Source organism: Molothrus aeneus, chromosome 20 (genome assembly GCF_037042795.1).
Source record: "Molothrus aeneus isolate 106 chromosome 20, BPBGC_Maene_1.0, whole genome shotgun sequence".
In the NCBI taxonomy this organism is placed as follows: Eukaryota; Metazoa; Chordata; class Aves; order Passeriformes; family Icteridae; genus Molothrus; species Molothrus aeneus.
This window is the reverse complement of record NC_089665.1, coordinates 7,167,914-7,186,353: the sequence shown is the minus strand read 5'-3', so window position 1 is coordinate 7,186,353 and position 18,440 is coordinate 7,167,914. Positions and strand designations below refer to the sequence as shown.

Genomic DNA, 18,440 nt, shown 5'->3' with positions numbered 1-18,440 from the left:
TCGCTGTCCTGCTCCCCTCCTACAGGTATTTTTCCGGGCTGGATCGCTGGCCAGGCTGGAGGAGCAGCGGGACACACAGACCAGCAGGAACATCACCCTTTTCCAGGCGGCGTGCAGGGGCTTCCTGGCACGGCAGCACTTCAAGAAGAGAAAGGTTCGTCCCAGCGGCTCTCCCCTCCCCGCTCTGCTGCACAATTTCGCCTAAAATGGGCAGTGCAGCCTTTCTGCGCCTCCTGGGCCAGCACCTCCTCCTCCCGCCTCCCCCGGAGCCGTGGGGGGCCAGGGGGAACCGGGGGGCCAGGGGGAACCGGCAGGGAGGCTGCTGGGCATCGCCGCTGAAGGATGAAGCCACGCTTCAGCTCCTACTTTTATCATTAGAGAAGGTGTAAAATAGGCATCTTACAGTGCCTCATCTTCCTGGGATTAGCACTTAGAGGGGCTGGAGAGGATCAAACAGCAGATTTGCTGGTGCAATTAGCCCAAATGCTAAGGAAGGGAAGCATGCTAGGGTGCTGGCAGGGGTGCTGAGCACCCACACGCCCCACTTTGCCCTGCTGGTGGCCCTGTACTGACCCCATACTCTGTGCTGACCCCATGCCCTGCACAGATCCAGGATTTGGCCATCCGGTGCGTGCAGAAGAACATCAAGAAGAACAAAGGGGTGAAGGACTGGCCCTGGTGGAAGCTCTTCACCACGGTGCGGCCCCTCATCGAGGTGCAGCTCACCGAGGACCAGATCCGCGGCAAAGACGTGGGTATCCATGCTGGGGGATGCTGGATGGGGCAGGGAGGGCTTGGGGGAGCATTGGCCCTGGGCATGGCCCCACAGTGGGGTGGGATGCAGGACCCCATGGTGGGGTCACATGCAGAAGCTAATGGTGGGGTGGGATGCAGGATCCTGAAGCAGGGTGGGAAGCAAAACCCAGGGAAGGGTGGGATGCAGGATCCTGTGGTGGCTTAGGATACAGGATCCCACAGTGGGTTGGGATGTGGGAGCCCATGATGGGGTGAGATGCAGGACCACGTCTGCCCGCGCCAGGCTCGAATTGCTCCCTAATTTGTGAATCAGCATGTCATTAGCATCCCGAGAGCCGGCTGTTGCTTGAGCCCAATTACAAGCGTGGAGAATGGAAATGAAACCGTGCGCCGAGAGGCAAATGCGGGGGCTCCGCTCGCACTGGCAACCAGACACTGGTGCACCCGGCGAGCACGAGCTGCTGCCTGGCTCAGCTTTCACCCCAACCTGCTGGGGACAGGCACCTGGGTGGGGGCACCTGGGCAGGGGCACCTCCTGCACCCCCAGCCTGTGCTGGGACCAGAGGAAGAGAGAGGAAGATGTTAGCAGCCAGACATGCTTCCACAGCACTGCCTGGTGGTCCCTGGGCATCCTGGTGGGCCCCCTCCCTCCCTACCTGGGCTGGGTGCACCCAAACCCTTCAGCAAGCTGCTGATGTGTGGATTTGCTCCTACCTCCTCTCGCGAGGGATGTGGGTACCCCTCTGCAGCTTTTCTGGGACTGCCTGGCATTTAGACACCATTTATGGGGTTGGAGTCGGCACGACGGCGGAGCGGGTTGGGGAAAGTCCCTGCCCAGCCCTTGGCAGGGGAGAGCAGCCCCAGGGAGCCCCCACCCTGCTCATCCTGTGCTGGGGGGGTGCTGGGGAGGGGCAAAGAGCTGCCAGCCTCCTACCCGCCAGCCTCTTCCCTGCGCCTGCCCCCTCCCTCACCGCCCGCTCTGTTGCAGGAAGAGATCCAGCAGCTGAAGAGCAAACTTGAGAAGGTGGAGAAGGAGCGTAACGAGCTGCGGCTCAACAGCGACCGCCTGGAGAGCAGGGTAGGTCTTTGCAGCTGCCGGGATGGGGTTTGGTGCCGTGCCAGCCTGCCCCAGCCCACGATCCCATTCCCCCTGGCACCCCCAGATCACAGAACTGACATCGGAGCTGACGGACGAGCGCAACACCGGCGAGTCGGCCTCCCAGCTGCTGGACGCTGAGACGGCCGAGAGGCTGCGGGCTGAGAAGGAGATGAAGGACCTGCAGGTAAGGGTGCCCCTTCCCAGCCTCACAGTGTCTCCTGTCCCCCCTCAAGTGCTCACCATGGCTGTGTCCCCTCCCAGGCCAAGTACGATGCCCTGAAGAAGCAGATGGAGTCGATGGAGATGGAGGTGATGGAGGCTCGGCTCATCCGGGCAGCTGAGCTCAATGGGGAGCTCGACGATGATGATTCAGGTACTGTTCTGCCTCCAGTGCTGGCTGCTGGCACACCCTGCAGTGTCCCCTTCTCCCTGTGCCACCCCCACACCCCCAGAGCCCCTTGGTGACCACATTTCCCCACACAAGGTGGTGAATGGCGGCTGAAATATGAGCGAGCAGTGCGGGAGATCGACTTCACCAAGAAACGGCTGCAGCAGGAGCTGGAGGACAAGCTGGAGGTGGAGCAGCAGGGCAAGAGGCAGCTGGAGCGCAAGGTGAGTGGGGGCTCAGCTCTGGGGACTCCCCTCAGCATGGCTAGGACAGCAGGGACATGGTGGCATCCCAGAGCCCTCACTGCCTGCCCACCTCTGCCCGCAGCTGGCGGACCTGCAGGCGGACAGCGAGGAGAGCCAGCGTGCGCTGCAGCAGCTGAAGAAGAAGTGCCAGCGCCTGGCTGCCGAGCTGCAGGACACCAAGCTGCACCTTGAGGGACAGCAGGGACGCAACCATGACCTGGAGAAGAAGCAACGGAGGTGGGGACAGTGCGCTGGCGGTGGTGGGGACATGGGGGACACGCCTCTGGCGAAGTGGCATTACCATTTTAGCAGGGATTTGGGCACCTCACCAGCTCGTACTTGGCCGAGGTGTCTCCAGTGGGATGGGGCTGCCCAAGTTGGATGTGTTTGTTGTGGGGGGGATCCCCATGCCCTTTTGGGGGGCCTAGAGCTGAGTGATCCCATCCATGCGGGGTCATGCCCCATGGTAGAGACTGCTGGTGCCCTGCATCTCCACTCGGCACGCGCTGCCATCCCGTCCCCTCTCCCAGCCCCAAAGTTTGCTAACGTTATTAAGCAGCAGGGACGCTTTCATCTCATTATGGTAATGATCGCACACACAAATACAGCAAGAGAATCCAATCTAATTAATTTCAATTTCCGCGGATTGGAGTCTGTGCTAATGCAGCTGTTTATTACCCAGCGCAAGGAAAAATGGGGATTAGCTGCCGAGGTGTTTAACGCAGGTCACAAACTCAAGCGCAGGGTTGTTTTCCAAGCCCCAAAGGCAGTGATTTTGGAGTAAACCCAGCTGATCCCATCCCAGGGGCACTGGAAGAGACTGCCACGTGGCTGCCTGGCTACAGGCTGTGCTGAGCACTCCTTCAACAGGGGCTTGTGTCCTATCCAGGGGGTTGTGTGTCCCCTTTGGGGATGGGACTGGTGCCATGACACGTGGAACTCCCATATTGGGATGCAGCTGTGGGAGCTGAGGTACTACAAGAGCCCATCTCTCCTAGAGACCCCTCCATGTCCTGCTTGGTAGGTTTGGTGTCCCCAGCTGCTTTGGAGTAGCCAAGCCCCTGCCATTGGCAGCCATGGTCCCATGGGCACGTGCTGGCCCTGGAGAACAGCTGAGGTGCTGCTGGAGTTGGTGCTGCAGATGCTGCACTCCCCTTTAGCATGGAGTGAACGCATCAGGAGGAGTGTCTGAGTAGCTCAGTGTTGCTGTGGTGGCAATTAAAGACTCATCAACAGTGTGTTTCAAACAAGCACTCAGCCACACACCACCCTTCCCAGTGCTTGCTGCTGAGGGAAGGGGATGCTCGGTGTAGTGCCCCTGGCACGGGGCTGAGGATCAGTCCCCGGGGTGCTGAGTGCTCTCCCCACTCTCCCCGTGCAGGTTTGACAGCGAGCTCTCGCAGGCGCATGAGGAGGCACAGCGGGAACGGCTGCAGCGGGAGAAGCTGAGCCGAGAGAAGGATGTGCTGGTGGCCGAGGTCTTTGGCCTCAAGCAGCTGCTGGAGGTGAGTAGCCCCCAGACCCTCCCCAGCCTCCCAGTCAGCGGGTGCCCCGGGCTGACAGTAACCCTGTCTCTCACAGGACAGGGACTCGGACATCGCAGGGCTGACACAGAAGGCGGAGGCGCTGGAGGCAGAGCTGCAGGACATCTCCTCCCAGGAGTCAAAGGACGAAGCCTCCCTGGCCAAGGTGAAGAAACAGCTGAGGGACCTAGAGGCGAAGGTCAAAGACCAGGAGGAGGAACTGGATGAGCAGGCTGGGACCATCCAGATGCTGGAGCAGGTACAGCGGGGAGGGGCAAGGTTTCTGGGTGGGGTGGTTTCATGCAGAGCTGTTATTACCTGGGCCGGGCTTGCCTGGGAAGAGGAGGCGGTCGCCCTGAGCCCGGCGTCAGGCCAGGCATTGCCGCGGCCAACACGGCTCCTGGCCCTCTGTGCCATGGCCCGCCAGGTCACCATGGGGCGGGCAGCCCAGCTGGCCTCAGACCGGGGGGTTTTCAGGGTGAGTGGTGACTGGAGAGTGGCATGGAGGGGTCCCCACGTCCCCTTTGCTCTGAACACATACCCACCATTTGCAGGCGAAGCTGCGGCTGGAGATGGAGATGGAGCGGCTGCGGCAGACCCACGCCAAGGAGGTGGAGAGCCGTGATGAGGAGGTGGAGGAGATCCGGCAGTCATGCCAGAAGAAGGTAGGGCTCAGCTGTGTCCCCTCTGTCCAGGAGGGCCTGGGATGCATCCCCATGCCCTGGCTGGGTACTGGGAGCTGCCAGCTGGGCACTGTCATGCAGCACCTGGCTCCCACGCAGCGACCACAGCCCAGCTCCACCGGCCCGGCAGGTCCGACCAGTCCTTCTGCTGCCCGGGCCAGCGCACTTTGCCGGGCTTTGTGCCTCTGGTTGTGCAAACACCCAGCTGGTGGGGTCACCCAGTGTCTCCAGGCTGTGGGGACACGTGAGGAGGGGTCATGACCCCTCCCTGCTGCCCTGACTGGCTGCCCCCTGTCTGTCCCCCAGCTGAAGCAGATGGAGGTGCAGCTGGAGGAGGAGTATGAGGACAAGCAGAAGGTGCTGAGAGAGAAGCGGGAGCTGGAGAGCAAGTTATCTGCTGTCAGCGAGCAGGTGGGGTGAAGGGCACCTGGGCATCTGCCTTGCTTTGGGGACCCTGAGGTGGCCATGGTGGGGTGGACACCCCTCTGGCATGGAACTGTGGCAAAGTTTCCCCTGCTACAGGCCAACCAGCGGGACTTTGAGACGGAAAAGCGCCTGCGCCGGGACCTGAAGAGAACGAAGGCGCTGCTGGCTGATGCTCAGATCATGCTGGACCACCTGAAAAACAATGCACCCAGCAAGAGGGAGATCACGCAACTCAAGAATCAGGTGTGCATCTAGACACTGCTCATACTGCAGGTTTCAAGGACACAGGGTGTCCCTGTTCCCTGGCCATGCACTGAGCTATATCCCTGCAGCTGGAAGAGTCGGAGTTCACCTGTGCAGCTGCTGTCAAGGCCCGGAAATCCATGGAGGTGGAGATCGAGGACCTCCACCTGCAGATTGATGACCTTGCCAAGGCCAAGGGAGCGGTGAGTGGGTTTGGGTTGTGATGAACCATGGTGGGGCCATGCCCCATTTGCACCCAGGGTGGCCCCACACTGTTTGGAGTGGGTTTGGGGGGTGAGTGCCCCATTCTTGGGATGCAGTGGGAGACACGTGTGTCTCCCTGCAGCTGGAGGAGCAGCTGAGCCGTCTGCAGCGGGAAAAGAATGAAGTGCAGAGCCGGCTGGAGGAGGACCAGGAGGACATGAATGAGCTGATGAAGAAGCACAAGGCAGCTGTGGCCCAGGTGAAATGGGAGGAGCAGCTGCACCCACCCCACCACCTCCAAGATGTCCCTCTTGGAGCCAGTGCAGTGGGATCCCCACTGATGGCCCGGGTGTGTCCTGCAGGCATCCCGGGACCTGGCACAGATGAATGACCTCCAAGCACAGCTGGAGGAGGTCAGCAAGGAGAAGCAGGAGCTGCAGGAGAAGGTGAGGATGCGCCCTGAGTGAAGCTAGGACAGTGGGGGGCACCCACTGCTGCCCACAGAATGCAGGACTGCCCTGCACCATGGGGGTGCAGAGGATTCTGGTGGAAAGCTCTCCATCAGGATGGGAGCAGCATGGCCAGCAGCTCTCCTCCAGGACAGCGTGGCAGTGGGGGCAGGGTGATTGTGGTCGAGGCTGAGGCTGTGCCCTCTCCCGCAGCTGCAAGGTCTGCAGAGCCAGCTGGAGTTCCTGGAGCAATCCATGGTGGACAAGTCGCTGGTGAGCCGGCAGGAGGCCAAGATCCGTGAGCTGGAGACCAGGCTGGAGTTCGAGAGGACGCAAGTCAAGCGCCTGGAGGTAGTCACGGGGCTTTCCCTCTGCTCCAGCTGGGACAGGGGTGCAGCAGGACCATAACGAAGCTGCCTGAGACTTTTCTGAGTGCCTCCTCTCCCCACGACCCCCCATGCTGCAGCCCTCCCCCTCTGGCAGCCCATCCCTGTCTCCACGGGGAAGGCTCCCTGCAAGCACTGATAACAGTAATCCACCGCCCAGCCCGGCAAAGTGCTGCTCTTTCCCTGCATCGACTTAGGGAAATTATAGACTCCCCAGTCCCGCGAACGCAGCCTGTTTTATATTCTGCCTCCGCAGCTCTGCCGGGGAGCGCGGCAGCTTAGCTCTCCTCTTCATATTTTCCAAGCTATTATTTCCTTCTCCACTCTCTCTGCCGGGGCCATAAATATGCAGCGGCTGGCTCGGTGGCTGGGGGAGAACTGGAGCTATTTTTTCCCTACGTTACATGTTTTAATTACTTCACACACAGTTAAATCTATTTTTCTGATTCAACAAAGCCCTTGCTGTTGTTCTGCCCCTTTGCTGGCCCTGGGAGGGGGTGGTTTCTCCTCCATCTCCTTGTCTGAATTGATAAGAGTGGGGTCCATCCTTGCATCGTCTGCTGGTGGGTGTCGGGGTGAGGGTGTGGGGTGAGAGGTCCGTGGGGGGGTTTGGGGTGACCCTGGTGCTCGGCAGAGCCTGGCCACGCGGCTGAAGGAGAACATGGAGAAGCTGACGGAGGAGCGGGATCAGCGCGCGGCCGCCGAGAACCGGGAGAAGGAGCAGAACAAGCGGCTGCAGCGGCAGCTCCGCGATGTCAAGGAGGAGATGGGCGAGCTGGCCAAGAAGGAGGCAGAAGCCAGCCGCAAGAAGCACGAGCTGGTGAGGAAACTGTGACAGGGCCAGGCAGGGCACAAGGGGCTGTTCCCTGAGGAATGCGGCTCATCCCACTCCCTCTCCACAGGAGATGGACCTGGAGAGCCTGGAAGCTGCCAACCAGAGCCTGCAGTCAGACCTGAAGCTGGCCTTCAAGCGCATCGGGGACCTGCAGGCGGCCATCGAGGATGAGATGGAGAGTGACAGCAATGAGGACCTCATCAACAGGTGAGAGCACCTGGGCCCAGCTCCCCTGCATCCCTGGGGGTCACTGCTTCCCTTTGCCACTTCAGAAATGCCACAGGGACCCCTTGGCTCTGCCTGGCCCTGGCAGGATGCTGTCTGTGCATCCATCCATGCATCGTGCACACGTGCATCTGTCCATGCACCTGTGTCTGTCCGTCCACGCATCAGGCACCTGTGCACACAGGCATCGGTCCATGCATCTGTGCATCCATCCCTCTGTCCACCCGCAGCCCCCAGGAGCTTCAACCATTTGTGGAGGTGCCTGAAATGCATCCAGAATCCTGCCAGCTGGCTGGAAACAGCCCAGGGAGCCCCAGGAGCCAGGGCAGCACAAGCTGGCAGGAGGTTTGGGATGCTGGGATCCAGCCCAGCCCAGGATAGAATTATAGAATCATACAATTGTTTAGGTTGGGAAAGACCTCTGAGAGAATTGACTCCAGCCATTAACTCAGCACTGCCATGTTAGCACTAAGTCATGTCCCCAAATGCCACATCCACACATTTTTTTAATGTTTTCAGGCAATGACTCCACCACTTCCCTGGACAACCTGTTAAAATGCCTGACCACCCTTTTGGTGAAGAAATTTTCCCTAATATCCAATCTAAGCCTCCCATGGCACAACTTGAAGCCATGTCCTCTTGTCTTACCGCTTTTTCCTTGGGAGCAACGCCTGACCCCCCTGGCTACAACCTCCTTTCAGGAAGTTGTAGGGAGTGAAAAAGTCCCCCCAGTCTTCCTTTCCTCTAGGCTGAGCCCCTCCAGCTCCCTCAGTTGCTCCTCATCAGATTTATGCTCCAGACCCTTCCTCAGCTCTGTTGCCTTTCTTTGGATAAGCTCCAGCACCCAACCTGGGATGCTGGGATCCAGCTGGGTGCAACCCCACTCCAGGGGCACAGGGCAGCCTCGCCTCCCTCCCCTGACCCTTCCCCATAATTTAATTTGCCCACCCACTTGGTCTTTCTTTTTTTTTCTTTCATTTAATTTCTTTTCTGTTGTGTTTCTCCCCCCTCCGACCCTGCCCCCTCCAACCCCTCCCAGTTTGCAGGACATGGTGGCAAAGTATCAGAAAAGAAAGAGTAAAATGTGAGGAGCATCTCTTTCCTTCCTCCCCTCCCCTAACCCCCACCTCACCCCCAGGGGCCGGGGTCCCGCATGCCACTGGCCCAACTCTGCATGCCCTAACAGCACCCACGGCATGGCCCAGCACAGCACAGCAGGGCACATAACCACATCCTGTGCATGGGGACGGGATGAGCCCCTGGGATGGGCTGGGGGGTGATGCTCTGCCATGGCTGATGGCAAATGTGTCAGCATGGGGCAGCAATGGAGCCCTGCTGACACTCATTAATACCCCATCCATGGTTGCTCCCACAGTCCTGCTTAACTAACGGCACGTTTGCCTGGACATAAACTGCGTTTGATGTGGAGCTTAATTCCATTGGTCAGAAAACCCTAGCTGCCCCCAGAGATTGTTTCTGGGGCTCGTTGGGGGGTTTTTTTGGTGTCATTCTGTGGTTTTTTGTTGGTGTTTTTTTTTTCCCCAAGCCTAGCGTTGCCTGGATGTATTGAAGGGGAGGGAGATGCGCAGGATGGAGAGCGGCTCGTTGCTCTGAATTTAAAAAGAGAAGGATTCATATACAGGGTCTATCCAGGCCTGTCCCTTGTGCTGTTTGCTTTCGTTCCCAGGCAGGGAATAAGCCCAAAACTAGGTGGAGAAAAGGCCATTTCAGATCCTGTGATACATCCCATCCCTTCCTTGGAGTGGCCTGGTGGGAGCGGGGTGGTGAGAGGGGACCACACCGCTTCAATTTCCGTATAGATCCCGACGCTGCTGCCGTAGCCCTAATGAAAGCAGTAAGCGGTGAGGTATTAAGAGAGATTTATTCAGGGATGCTTTTAACATGGAGGAATGGATTTTGCAATGCAGACAGCACCTTCTTTCTAAAGGCAATCAATATGGTTACCAACGGCCGTTATAAATTAGATGGTTTAAGCCAGATAGGACTTTTTTTACGCCGGGACGTAAATCAGGGGCTCTGGGGCACGGCAGGGCTGTAAATCTGCCCGCTGTGCTCCCACGCCTGCCGTGCCAGAGCCGTTTCTGTTCCGCCTGCTAAACTCCTGTTTACCCGGGGCCATCAGCATTGCTCTTCCTCACTGTAATTCTGCGCTCCACGGCAGCCTATAAAATGAACCCACTTATTTCCTTCCCAATCCTGGAGCTGGAAATCTCCTGTGTTTCTGGAGCTGCGCCCTGCCTGCTGCCCCAAAGCCAGGCCTTGCTGTCTCCAGCTCTGGAGCCAGGCAGTGACAGGGAGATGTTGGGCAGAGGGTGCGGGAGCCCCTTGGGTAGCCACAGGGGTTTGGGGGTGCTTCGGGGAGCCTCTGGCTTGCAGGTTGAGCTATGTGTGTGCAGATTATGTCCCAGAGATGGAGCAGAACCATAGGATGGGATTTCACCCATGCCAGGGTACACAGGCAGTGGGTGCTGGAGGGGTTCAGTGCCTTCCAGTGCACTTCCATCTCTCCGGCACCCAAAAATTCACTGCCCCTTGCTGAGTTCTTGCTTTCTTCCACCCTGACCCGCTCCTCTGGCAGCGATGGTGACTCAGATGTGGACTCGGAGCTGGAGGAGCGCGTGGATGGGGTGAAGTCTTGGCTCTCCAAGAACAAAGGCTCCTCCAAAGCGCTCTCTGATGATGGCAGCCTGAAGGGCAGCAGGTGGGTGCAGGGCTGGGCATGGGGCTGGCGGGCAGAGGATGGGCTGAGCCGTGCTGGGACATGGATAGGGCTGGGTGGGTGCCCGTGGGATGTGGCATTTGGTGCTGTGTTCCCACCTGGTGCTTGTGTGGATGGCCAGGGAAGGACTAATGCTGGTGAGCAGCTCAGTCTTCATTGGGGACACACTTCCCCCCTCCCTGGTCCCCCTTCCCTCATCCCACCATGGAGGCATATGGGGCATCCACAGCCCTCACCCCATCTGCCTCTCCAGGAGGTTGTGGCGCTGGGCTTTAGCTGTGTGCAGCATTCCATCTCTGCAGGATTGATTCCCCTCTCCTCACACCTCTCAGAAAATGTTGGCAGAGGTGGGGAACGTGCCCAGGTGCAGCCACGGCATGGGGCTGAGGCACACAGCCCCACTCCCCTTCCCCCTGTAAAATGCTTGCCTGCTGAGCGCAGATTGCTTTTATCCAAACCCAATTTCCTAGCAGGGCTCCAGGAGTCCCAGGGGACTCCCTCCCTCTGCCGAGCAGGGGGGAAAGATCTGAGCTGGTTTCTGTTAATTGGTTTAATTTATTCAGTGGTGCAGATGTAAAACATTTTGTTATTGGAGATAATTCCACCTTTTCTGAAGTCAGGAATCAAACGCAGCGGCTCCAGGTAGCCGACAATGAAATAAATTGAAGGCAACACTTTAAAGGGGGATCAAAGTGCTGGGCTAGAACAATTCCCCCATTTACATGACATTTTTCCACGATGCCATTTCCCGCTGACGCAAATTGCCGAGGCCGCCTCCCTCCTTCTCCCGCTCATCTCCGTGTCTCTCTTGCCTCCCCGGTGCGTGCGGGGCCGCGGTGCCGCGGCGCAGGTCAGCCCCGCCGGACGGCCCCGAGCCCGAGGAGCGGCCGGTGTCGGTGTTGAGCTCGCTCAGCTACAGGAAGCGGCCGGGCCTCAAGGACTCCATAGGCGGCCTCGGGGATGAGCAGACGCTGTTCAGCGCCCTGGGCGAGCGGCCGCCTTCCCCCGAGCGCCCTCCGCGCAGGGCGGGCCGCGGCGGCGAGCCCCAGGACCGGGCGGCCGTCATCGCCCGCGCCTTCGCCGACGCCAGCGGCCGGGCTCGCCAAGGGCTGGACAAGCGGTGGTCCCTGTCGGCCACCGACGTAGAGAAAGCGTCTGTCGCCTCCGCCCCAGTGAGCCGCGTCTCCTCCGCCTCCTGGCGCGGGCTGGAGGACGGCGACGATGGGGACGAGGGATGCTCGGTGCTGAGCTTCGCCCTCTCCAGCCCCGGCAGCTTGCGGAGCCGGCGCGGGGGCCCCGAGGGCCGCCCTGAGTCGCGGCTCTCCCTGGCCCGCAGCCGCCTGGATGAGGCGGACGAGGGGTCCCGCGGGCAGCCCCTCCTGGGGCGCAGCTTCTCGGTGCCCCCACGGCCCCGCAGCGCGGCCTCCGAGGAGGAGGGTCCCGGGGACGCCCGTCCCGTGCGGCACCGCTCCTACCTCGACCCCGACCTGGAAGCCGCCATCCAAGAGGTGCTGAGCTACCGCCCGCTGCAGGCCAGGGGCTACTCCAGCCCCGACTCGGGGGATGACGGCCGGAGTGTCCGCAGTGTCAGGAGTGTCCGGAGTGCGGCTCCTCTGGGCGCCGCTGACCGCCCCTCTGGCAGCCTGCGCCGCTCCGCGTCCGCCCTCGACTTCTCCCGGCACACCTGCCGGTGCCGCAGCAGCTCGGGCTCCTCTGAGGAAGAAGAGGAGCAGAAGAAGAAGAGCTCCAAGAAGCGTGCCAAGAAAAGCAAGAAGAAATCCAAGAAGAAGAAGAAGAAGCAGCAGTCATCATCCGAGTCCAGTTCCTCCTCCGAGTCCTCCTCCGGCTCCACCAGCTCCTACCGCAGCACCTCCAGTGTCAAGAAGGGCCCTCGGGGGGCGGGGAGCGAGGAGCCGACACGTCCTGCCCGGGGCAAGAAGGAGGAGAAGCAGCGGAAAAAGCAGGTGGACAACCTGATGATGAAGTACCTGTACCGTCCCGAGAGCGACTGAGGCAGGAGGTGGGAGCGGTGTGTGCCGTGCAGCATGAACCTCCCCGTGTGCCACTAACAGCTCGTCCTAACCCTCTCCTGACTCCGGAGCTCTCCTCCGCCGGCATGGGGCACCCCGGAATGGGGCAGCCCTCTGTGCCTGCAGCTACCCTGCTTTGGGCATCTCCATCGGTGGGGAGGTCCCCGGCATGGCCGCAGCGGGACCGGCAGCTGCCCGTGCTGCCAGGACGCAGCGTGGTCGGGATTAGCAGCTGCGGGACACCAGGAAGTGCTAATCCCTTCCTGTCCCCCTTCCTGGCTCCCCAGCCATCACCAGGACACATCTGGATTTATTCCTTCAGGAGATTTGTAAGGGTTTGATGGGCAGCACAGCGCCCAGGAGCAGAGGGGAGTGGGATGGGTACTAACATGCACCCACTGCAGTGTGTGAGCATGGGGGGAGGCGGCACCCATTGTGGGGGGACCCAGGTTGGGCTGCTGGAGCTCAGAGCTGCTCTGTGCCCTGTGTTGGGAATTTGGGGTGTGGATGGCATCAACCTGCAGGATTCTGCAGCTCTGTACGCTGTTTGATGCAGAGAGGGTGTGTTTGGGCTCGCTGGCAGCAATTTCAGAGCAGGCTTCATCCTTTCTGATGGCTGAATAGGAGAGCGGCTGGAGGAAGGGAAAAAAGCCTTCTGGAAATGTGGTTGCCTTGAGCTGTCTATCCCAGAGGAAGGGAAGGCATCATGGGCTACTGGGGAGCAACAACCCCAGCACCCAGCCCCGGGCTTGGATACAGGACCCTCAGGGTGTCTGGGAGCACTGGTGTTGGCATTCAGGGCCACCAGCCTTTTCCTGGGCAGGCTCAGCTCGGCCCCGCTGCAGAGCAGGGGCTCAGCTCAGCGCAGCGAGGAGTTGTTTGCAGTGAGGCATGTCCCAAATATCTCGGAAAGAATAAAAAAGGAGGCAATCAAGGCTCCATCCAGCTGGCTGCCAGCGTGCTGGCTCACCACAGCTCCCGCTGCAGCCGGAGGGGAGTCGAGCTCAGCAGCCAAGCCACGCTGGGGACATGGAGCCCCTCGTCACCCACCCTAACCCTGCTCTCTCCCGCAGCCCCACGAGCTCCCGGCACACCTTCACCTACGACAGATGGGACGACGAGCAGGACGCCGGGGACAGCACACGTCGCTCGTCCCGCAGCTCCCCCAGTGCCAGCGAGGCGGAGAGCCGGGCTGCCGAGACCCCCGCCTAGCCCCCCACCGCCACTCCCCACCGCCCCGGGAGGGAACACTCAGCTCCGGGCAGCCGGTATTTGTTCTGCACGGGTTGTGGGGGACACACGCAGCCGCCCCCTGGCTCCAGCCACGGGAGGAGCAGCCCGGCCGGCTCGCTGGCTGCACCCCCCTCCCTCCCACCTCCTGTCTGTCCCTGGCGGCGGAGTTGGCTGCTCCGGCACCCGGGATTTATTCCTCAGTGCCTGCTGGCACCTTGTTTTGTAACTTAAACTCCCCCCTTCGGCACCCTGCCGTCCTCTTACACCCCTTTTAGTTGAGCCAAAGACGTCTCTCGCTGGCCGGGCCCTGGGGAGCAGCCACCTGGCAGCCAGGAGGGGGACATGGGGAGAGGGTCCCACGTGCCCACCTCGGTTTTTGTGACCCCCCTCAGCCCCCCACCTCTGCCTGGCTGTTTTGCACTAGCCCAGCTGTGCATCTTCCCCCACCCCCTTTACTTTCAGTATGAAAATAAACGTCATTTCTGGCTGGTGATACTGGCTGCTGCCTGCTCCATGTGCCTGGGGGGTCTCCCTGTTTTGGGGGAGTGTCTGCATGGGGAAGGGTCTGATGGAATGCATCCAGCCCCAGCAAGGATGCAGAGCTTCATGGAAAGGCCAAGTCTGGCCTCTTCTCTGAGCCTGCTGCACCCATGGGTGCTGGGGAGGGGAATGGGAGGGGAAGCCCTCGTGGGTGCCAGTGCTGAATCATTTATCAATCTTCATAAATATGCAGATGAGCAGCGGGACAGAGCCTCTGCCTGCTGGCATTAAATAATTAACGCGGAGGAGATGATGATGTGCATTGCTGGCTGCCTGCACGGCTCAGCCTCGGCCCTGGCCCTGTGCTGTCCCCGTGCCATGTGCTGTGCCCTGGCCCCAGGGACACCCTGCACCCTGGGGACCCCCCTCACTCCCTGGCAGGTTGTTTCGCTTTCCCCAGTATCTCTTGGAAGCACACAGGCCAAGCTCGATGCTCGCTGCCATAAAGCCACGCTGCGCTAATGCGCTTTCATTAAGTGGGAGCGATCTAATGATAATAAAATGGCACATTTAACATTAAAACATTTAACTTGACTCCTAAGCGAGTGTGTCTCTCCACGCTGCTCCTGCTCCATCTTCATGAGGCTGACAAAGCTGCTTAATTTGTTCCCCAGGAGTGGGTGCTTGGTAGAGATGGTTTGGCACCGCGTGGCATGGGGGATGCTGGGATGCTGCCAGGTGGGGAGGCAGGGTACCAGGGTGCAGGGATTTGGGAAGCAAGGGTGCAGAGGTGCTGGGATGGTGGAATATGGGGACGTGGCAATGCAGGGTATCTGGGGTGTAGGGTTGGAGGAATGCAGCGTGTTGGGAGTCCCCAGGGTGCAGGGAGATGGAGATACATGGAGGTGGAGGTGTACTGGGTGTGAGGGATGCAGGGACACAACTGCAGGCCAGTGTGATGCCATGGGGGCACTTCTGGAACCCCACACCTACTGTGCAGCCCCAAGCACACCAGGGAAGCGAGTGATGGCGAAATGGGCCATGTTGTAGGATGGCTCCTCACCCAGGCTCAGCTCACACAGCAACTTCCCCACCACTGGTGCCAGCTTGAACCCGTGGCCTGTGGGGAGGAGAGGGAAGGTGGGCACACAACCATCCCCACGACCCTGGACAGCTCTGGGGTGCTGGGCTGGGGGATGGCTGCCCTCCCCTACCTGAGAAGCCGGCGCCGATGACGATGTTGCTGAACTTGGGGTGCCGGTCCAGGATGAAATCTTCATCTGGAGTGTTCTGGGGAGCCAGGGTGTGAAGGTGAGGGGACAGGCTGGGGTCCACCTTGGGGTGGGGGAAGGCTCAGGACCCCAGATGCCTGGATCTGTGCCCTGGGGAGGGTCTCACCGTGTAGAGGCAGGTCTCCATCACCGCAGGCTGGGTCTCCAGCCCAGGCAGGTAGCTGCTGATGAAGCTGCTCAGAACGGAGATGTCAGGGCGGGGGGCACTCGAGGGGGCCTGATCCCGCCTGTCTGGGTCAGTGGGGCTGCCATGGTGGTGGCACACCTGGAGCACAGCTGGTCAGAGTGGGCTGGTTAGGGAATCCCCCACCTTCAGCTGTGCCCTGCTCACCTTCATCAGACCTGGGTACTCAATGGAGGGCAGCCCGTAGATGCCGTGGGGGGCTTGGCTCAGCCCCAGGGTCAAGAAGCAGGGGCTGACACTGCCCAGGCCAGCACTCCCAGGCTGCTTCTCCCTCCAGTAGCAGACATCGATGCGCAGGGGCTGGAATCACTCCATTAGCTCTGGCCATGCCTCTGCCACCCCCCTGTGCCACCAACCTTTACCTGCAGTGGCAGGCGGAGACCCAGCTGTTCCACGAAGGCACCGGTCCAGGCTCCAGCTGTGATGATGAGCTGGGGGGCTTTGTACACCCCAGCAGTGGTGGTGACAGTGACCGTGGCCCCAGGCTGGATGCTCAGCACCTTCTCCCCGTCCCGCAGGGTGCCCCCGTGTCGCCGAAAAACCTCCTGGGTGGGGAGGGTGACAGGAGGTGGCAGCAAGGATAGAGCCAGGGGACCCCCATCCCATCCCAAACCATCCTATGTCATCCCAAAGCATTCCGTCCCCTCTGCAGCACCCACCTGCACTGCCCGCAGTGCCCGGTCAGCGAAGAGCACCCCGGCGGTGCTGTCCAGCACGGCCACCTGCCCAGCTTGCAGCCGGAAGCCAGGGAAGCGCCGGGACAGCGCCGCGGCGTCGAGGACCTCGTCAACACCCAGGCTCCTCCTGCAGGCCTCCAGCTCCGGCTCTCCCGGCGGCCCCAGCAGCACCAGTCCCGTCTGCCTGCATCCCACCGGTCCCATCAGCTCGCCCTGCTCCCCCTCCCTGCATGGACCCCCAACTTGCTTTGCCCCTGGGGGAAACTGAGGCACGGTGACAGCAGTGATGCTTGGGGTGTGTTACACCCTGGTGCTGGGGCACAACACAGTGGGATGCAGGGGACAAGGGCAGAGTGAGGTGCAGGGGGAATCTGCCCTCTAAATACAGCAAGGGCCATCAGCCCTGACCCCGGCACGGGAGGATCATTTAGATGCTCATTTCCTTAATGACATTTCCTTCGTGGAGCCCCATAAATTACCAGGAACTGGCAGCTGCCTGCCAAGGAAGCCACATCCCACCCAAAGGTCACCGCCCCCAGTGCCTGGCGGTGGCTGCGTCCCTGTCCCCATCACCTGTAGAGGGTGGTGCCGGTCTCGGCCTCCAGCTGCTGCCAGAGGCGGAAGCAGTCGGGCATCATGCGGGAATAGTACTCCTGGGGGTAGGCGCTGCGGATGATGCGGCTCTGCCCGTGAGAGCTGCCCCGAGAGTGGGGCAGGAGGAACTGCGAGGCAGAGAGGACATGGGGGTCACCACAGGCACCCTCAGTGCCACCAGCCCCATGTGCACCAGTGCCCGGGCAGAGGGCACCTTGGGGACACAGCCTGTCCTGTCACCCACGGCACCGGGAAACAGCAGGAAATGGGGATCCTGGCGCTGGGGACATGAGGGCCTTGGCACTAGGGACAGGGTGTCCTGACACTGGGGACTGCAGTGCCAGCAGCAGCTCTGCTCTGTGCCACGGTGGAGGGCAGCCAGGTCTGCAGGCAGCCGGCCCAGCCTGTTGGGAATGGGGACGTGGCAGAATGGGGTCGCCATACCTGCTCCAGCAGCAGAGTGTCCTTGTGGCGCTGGGCCAGGTGGTAGGCAGTGAAAGAGCCCTGGATGCCGGCCCCGATGACAATGACATCGTAGGTGGACTTCTGGGGCTGGCCTGGGGCAGCCATGTCCGTCCTCGTCCCTGCTGCTGTCTCTGTGGCCGCTGGGAGGGGGCCAAGGGGAGGAACGGGGCAGAGTCCAGCCGAGCCGAGCGGGTGATGGAGCCTTGGCCACCTTCCAGCTCTGTGGGGACACAGGGGCACACAGGGGCCACACTCTTCCTGCCCCTTGCAGCTGGCCAGGAACGAATATTCTCATTTCCCCACCAACACCAACACCTGGTCCCAGGAGGGCAGGCAGCTCAGCTGGTCAGGGTGGCATGGATGTGAAGGAAAACCACTTTAATAATTCCCCCTTTCCACTGGTCACTGCAGGCTCCAGCTGTGGTGGGACACAGAGCTTCCATTTGTGTGCCAATGGGAAACCCCCCCTCGCTTCCAGGCAAACAGGGCTTTTTTTCCCTCCAGCACAATTTATTACAGCCATAAACCATTTTGTCGCCATCTTTTGTTGTTATTTTTTTAACGGGAGATAGGGGTGATTTAGGGCTCACCAGAGCTGCCAGGATGCAGCATGGTGGATTTTGCAAATCTGTAACATTTTGGGGTGTGACTGGGCTTTGGGCACAATGCCTCAGAGTGGGGGATAACATAGGCAGGGGCTGCCAGTTTTGCCCACTGCCACCACTGCCCTGTGCTGCCTGACATTCCCCTTAATTAGGGGAATTAATTTACTCTGGCTTCTGCAGTGTAAAAGGCATTATTTACTGGTTAATTGTCGTTATTACAAAGTGATAAATAACATTATTTATTTTGCCACTTGCCTCTGGTGATGAATGAAGCACTGGGGAGCACTGGAGGCACCCACCAGGTCACAGGGACACCCCAACATGGTTCAAAGGCAGGACTGGCAGCTCGCAGCCATGGGGAGGTGAGAGGAGGAGGATGGGCAGCACGGTCAGAGATGGGGGTGCCCCCAGACCCTCACCCACCCCACTGCCCATGGCCACTACTGCAATGAGTGCATCCCAGTCTGAGCATCACCACTGTGCCCAGGGCTCTGCATCACACAGGGCCCCGTTAAATCAGCACATCCTCGCTCGCCTTTGATGTTACAAATAATTCAGCAATTTCCCTGGGTTTCAGCTGACTTTTTTTTTTTTTTGCTTTGAATAGCCCCTGTGCTTGCTCTTCCTTTTTTGCTGGAAAGATGAAGAATAATTAATTATCCGTGAAACGTTAAATGG

At 60.3% G+C, this 18,440-nt stretch overlaps 2 protein-coding genes across 12 annotated transcripts in view; one reads left to right on the top strand and one right to left on the bottom strand.

The window, feature by feature from the left end:
- The window catches only part of MYO18A (myosin XVIIIA), a 36,976-nt gene extending 23,018 nt beyond the window's left edge, over positions 1 to 13,958 (top strand). For 7 of the 11 annotated variants that reach the window (XM_066563736.1, XM_066563735.1, XM_066563733.1 and 4 more), the window contains 20 exons: positions 26 to 154; positions 608 to 751; positions 1,745 to 1,834; positions 1,920 to 2,039; positions 2,117 to 2,228; positions 2,340 to 2,467; positions 2,571 to 2,725; positions 3,870 to 3,993; positions 4,070 to 4,270; positions 4,566 to 4,676; positions 5,001 to 5,105; positions 5,217 to 5,363; positions 5,453 to 5,566; positions 5,710 to 5,826; positions 5,930 to 6,013; positions 6,230 to 6,367; positions 7,037 to 7,222; positions 7,305 to 7,444; positions 10,062 to 10,184; positions 13,306 to 13,958. In XM_066563736.1, coding sequence (XP_066419833.1) covers positions 26 to 154; positions 608 to 751; positions 1,745 to 1,834; positions 1,920 to 2,039; positions 2,117 to 2,228; positions 2,340 to 2,467; positions 2,571 to 2,725; positions 3,870 to 3,993; positions 4,070 to 4,270; positions 4,566 to 4,676; positions 5,001 to 5,105; positions 5,217 to 5,363; positions 5,453 to 5,566; positions 5,710 to 5,826; positions 5,930 to 6,013; positions 6,230 to 6,367; positions 7,037 to 7,222; positions 7,305 to 7,444; positions 10,062 to 10,184; positions 13,306 to 13,444 — 2,607 coding nt within the window. In that variant the 3' untranslated portion in view covers positions 13,445 to 13,958. The other 4 variants (XM_066563739.1, XM_066563738.1, XM_066563737.1 and 1 more) reach the window with 2 other exon arrangements.
- A 478-nt stretch (positions 13,959 to 14,436) lies between these two features.
- On the bottom strand, positions 14,437 to 18,287 carry PIPOX (pipecolic acid and sarcosine oxidase). Its single transcript, XM_066563740.1, has 8 exons — positions 17,137 to 18,287; positions 16,672 to 16,820; positions 16,081 to 16,282; positions 15,784 to 15,966; positions 15,569 to 15,721; positions 15,344 to 15,502; positions 15,160 to 15,235; positions 14,437 to 15,065 (listed from the first exon to the last, which is right to left on the bottom strand). The coding sequence occupies exons 1-8, from the start codon at positions 17,260 to 17,262 to the stop codon at positions 14,935 to 14,937; spliced, it is 1,179 nt and encodes a 392-aa protein (XP_066419837.1). The 5' UTR covers positions 17,263 to 18,287; the 3' UTR covers positions 14,437 to 14,934.
- Positions 18,288 to 18,440: the final 153 nt, after the last annotated feature.

What these genes read in the sequence shown, in the direction of transcription:
- PIPOX (XM_066563740.1), bottom strand. Translation starts at nt 17,262, where the DNA reads ATGGCTGCCCCAGGCCAGCCCCAGAAGTCCACCTACGATGTCATTGTC. An exon ending in ACACTCTGCTGCTGGAGCAG is followed by an intron (nt 16,821 to 17,136) that starts GTATGGCGACCC and finishes TCTGCCTCGCAG; the next exon opens with TTCCTCCTGCCCCACTCTCG. An exon ending in CATCGGCGCCGGCTTCTCAG is followed by an intron (nt 15,066 to 15,159) that starts GTAGGGGAGGGC and finishes TCCTCCCCACAG; the next exon opens with GCCACGGGTTCAAGCTGGCA.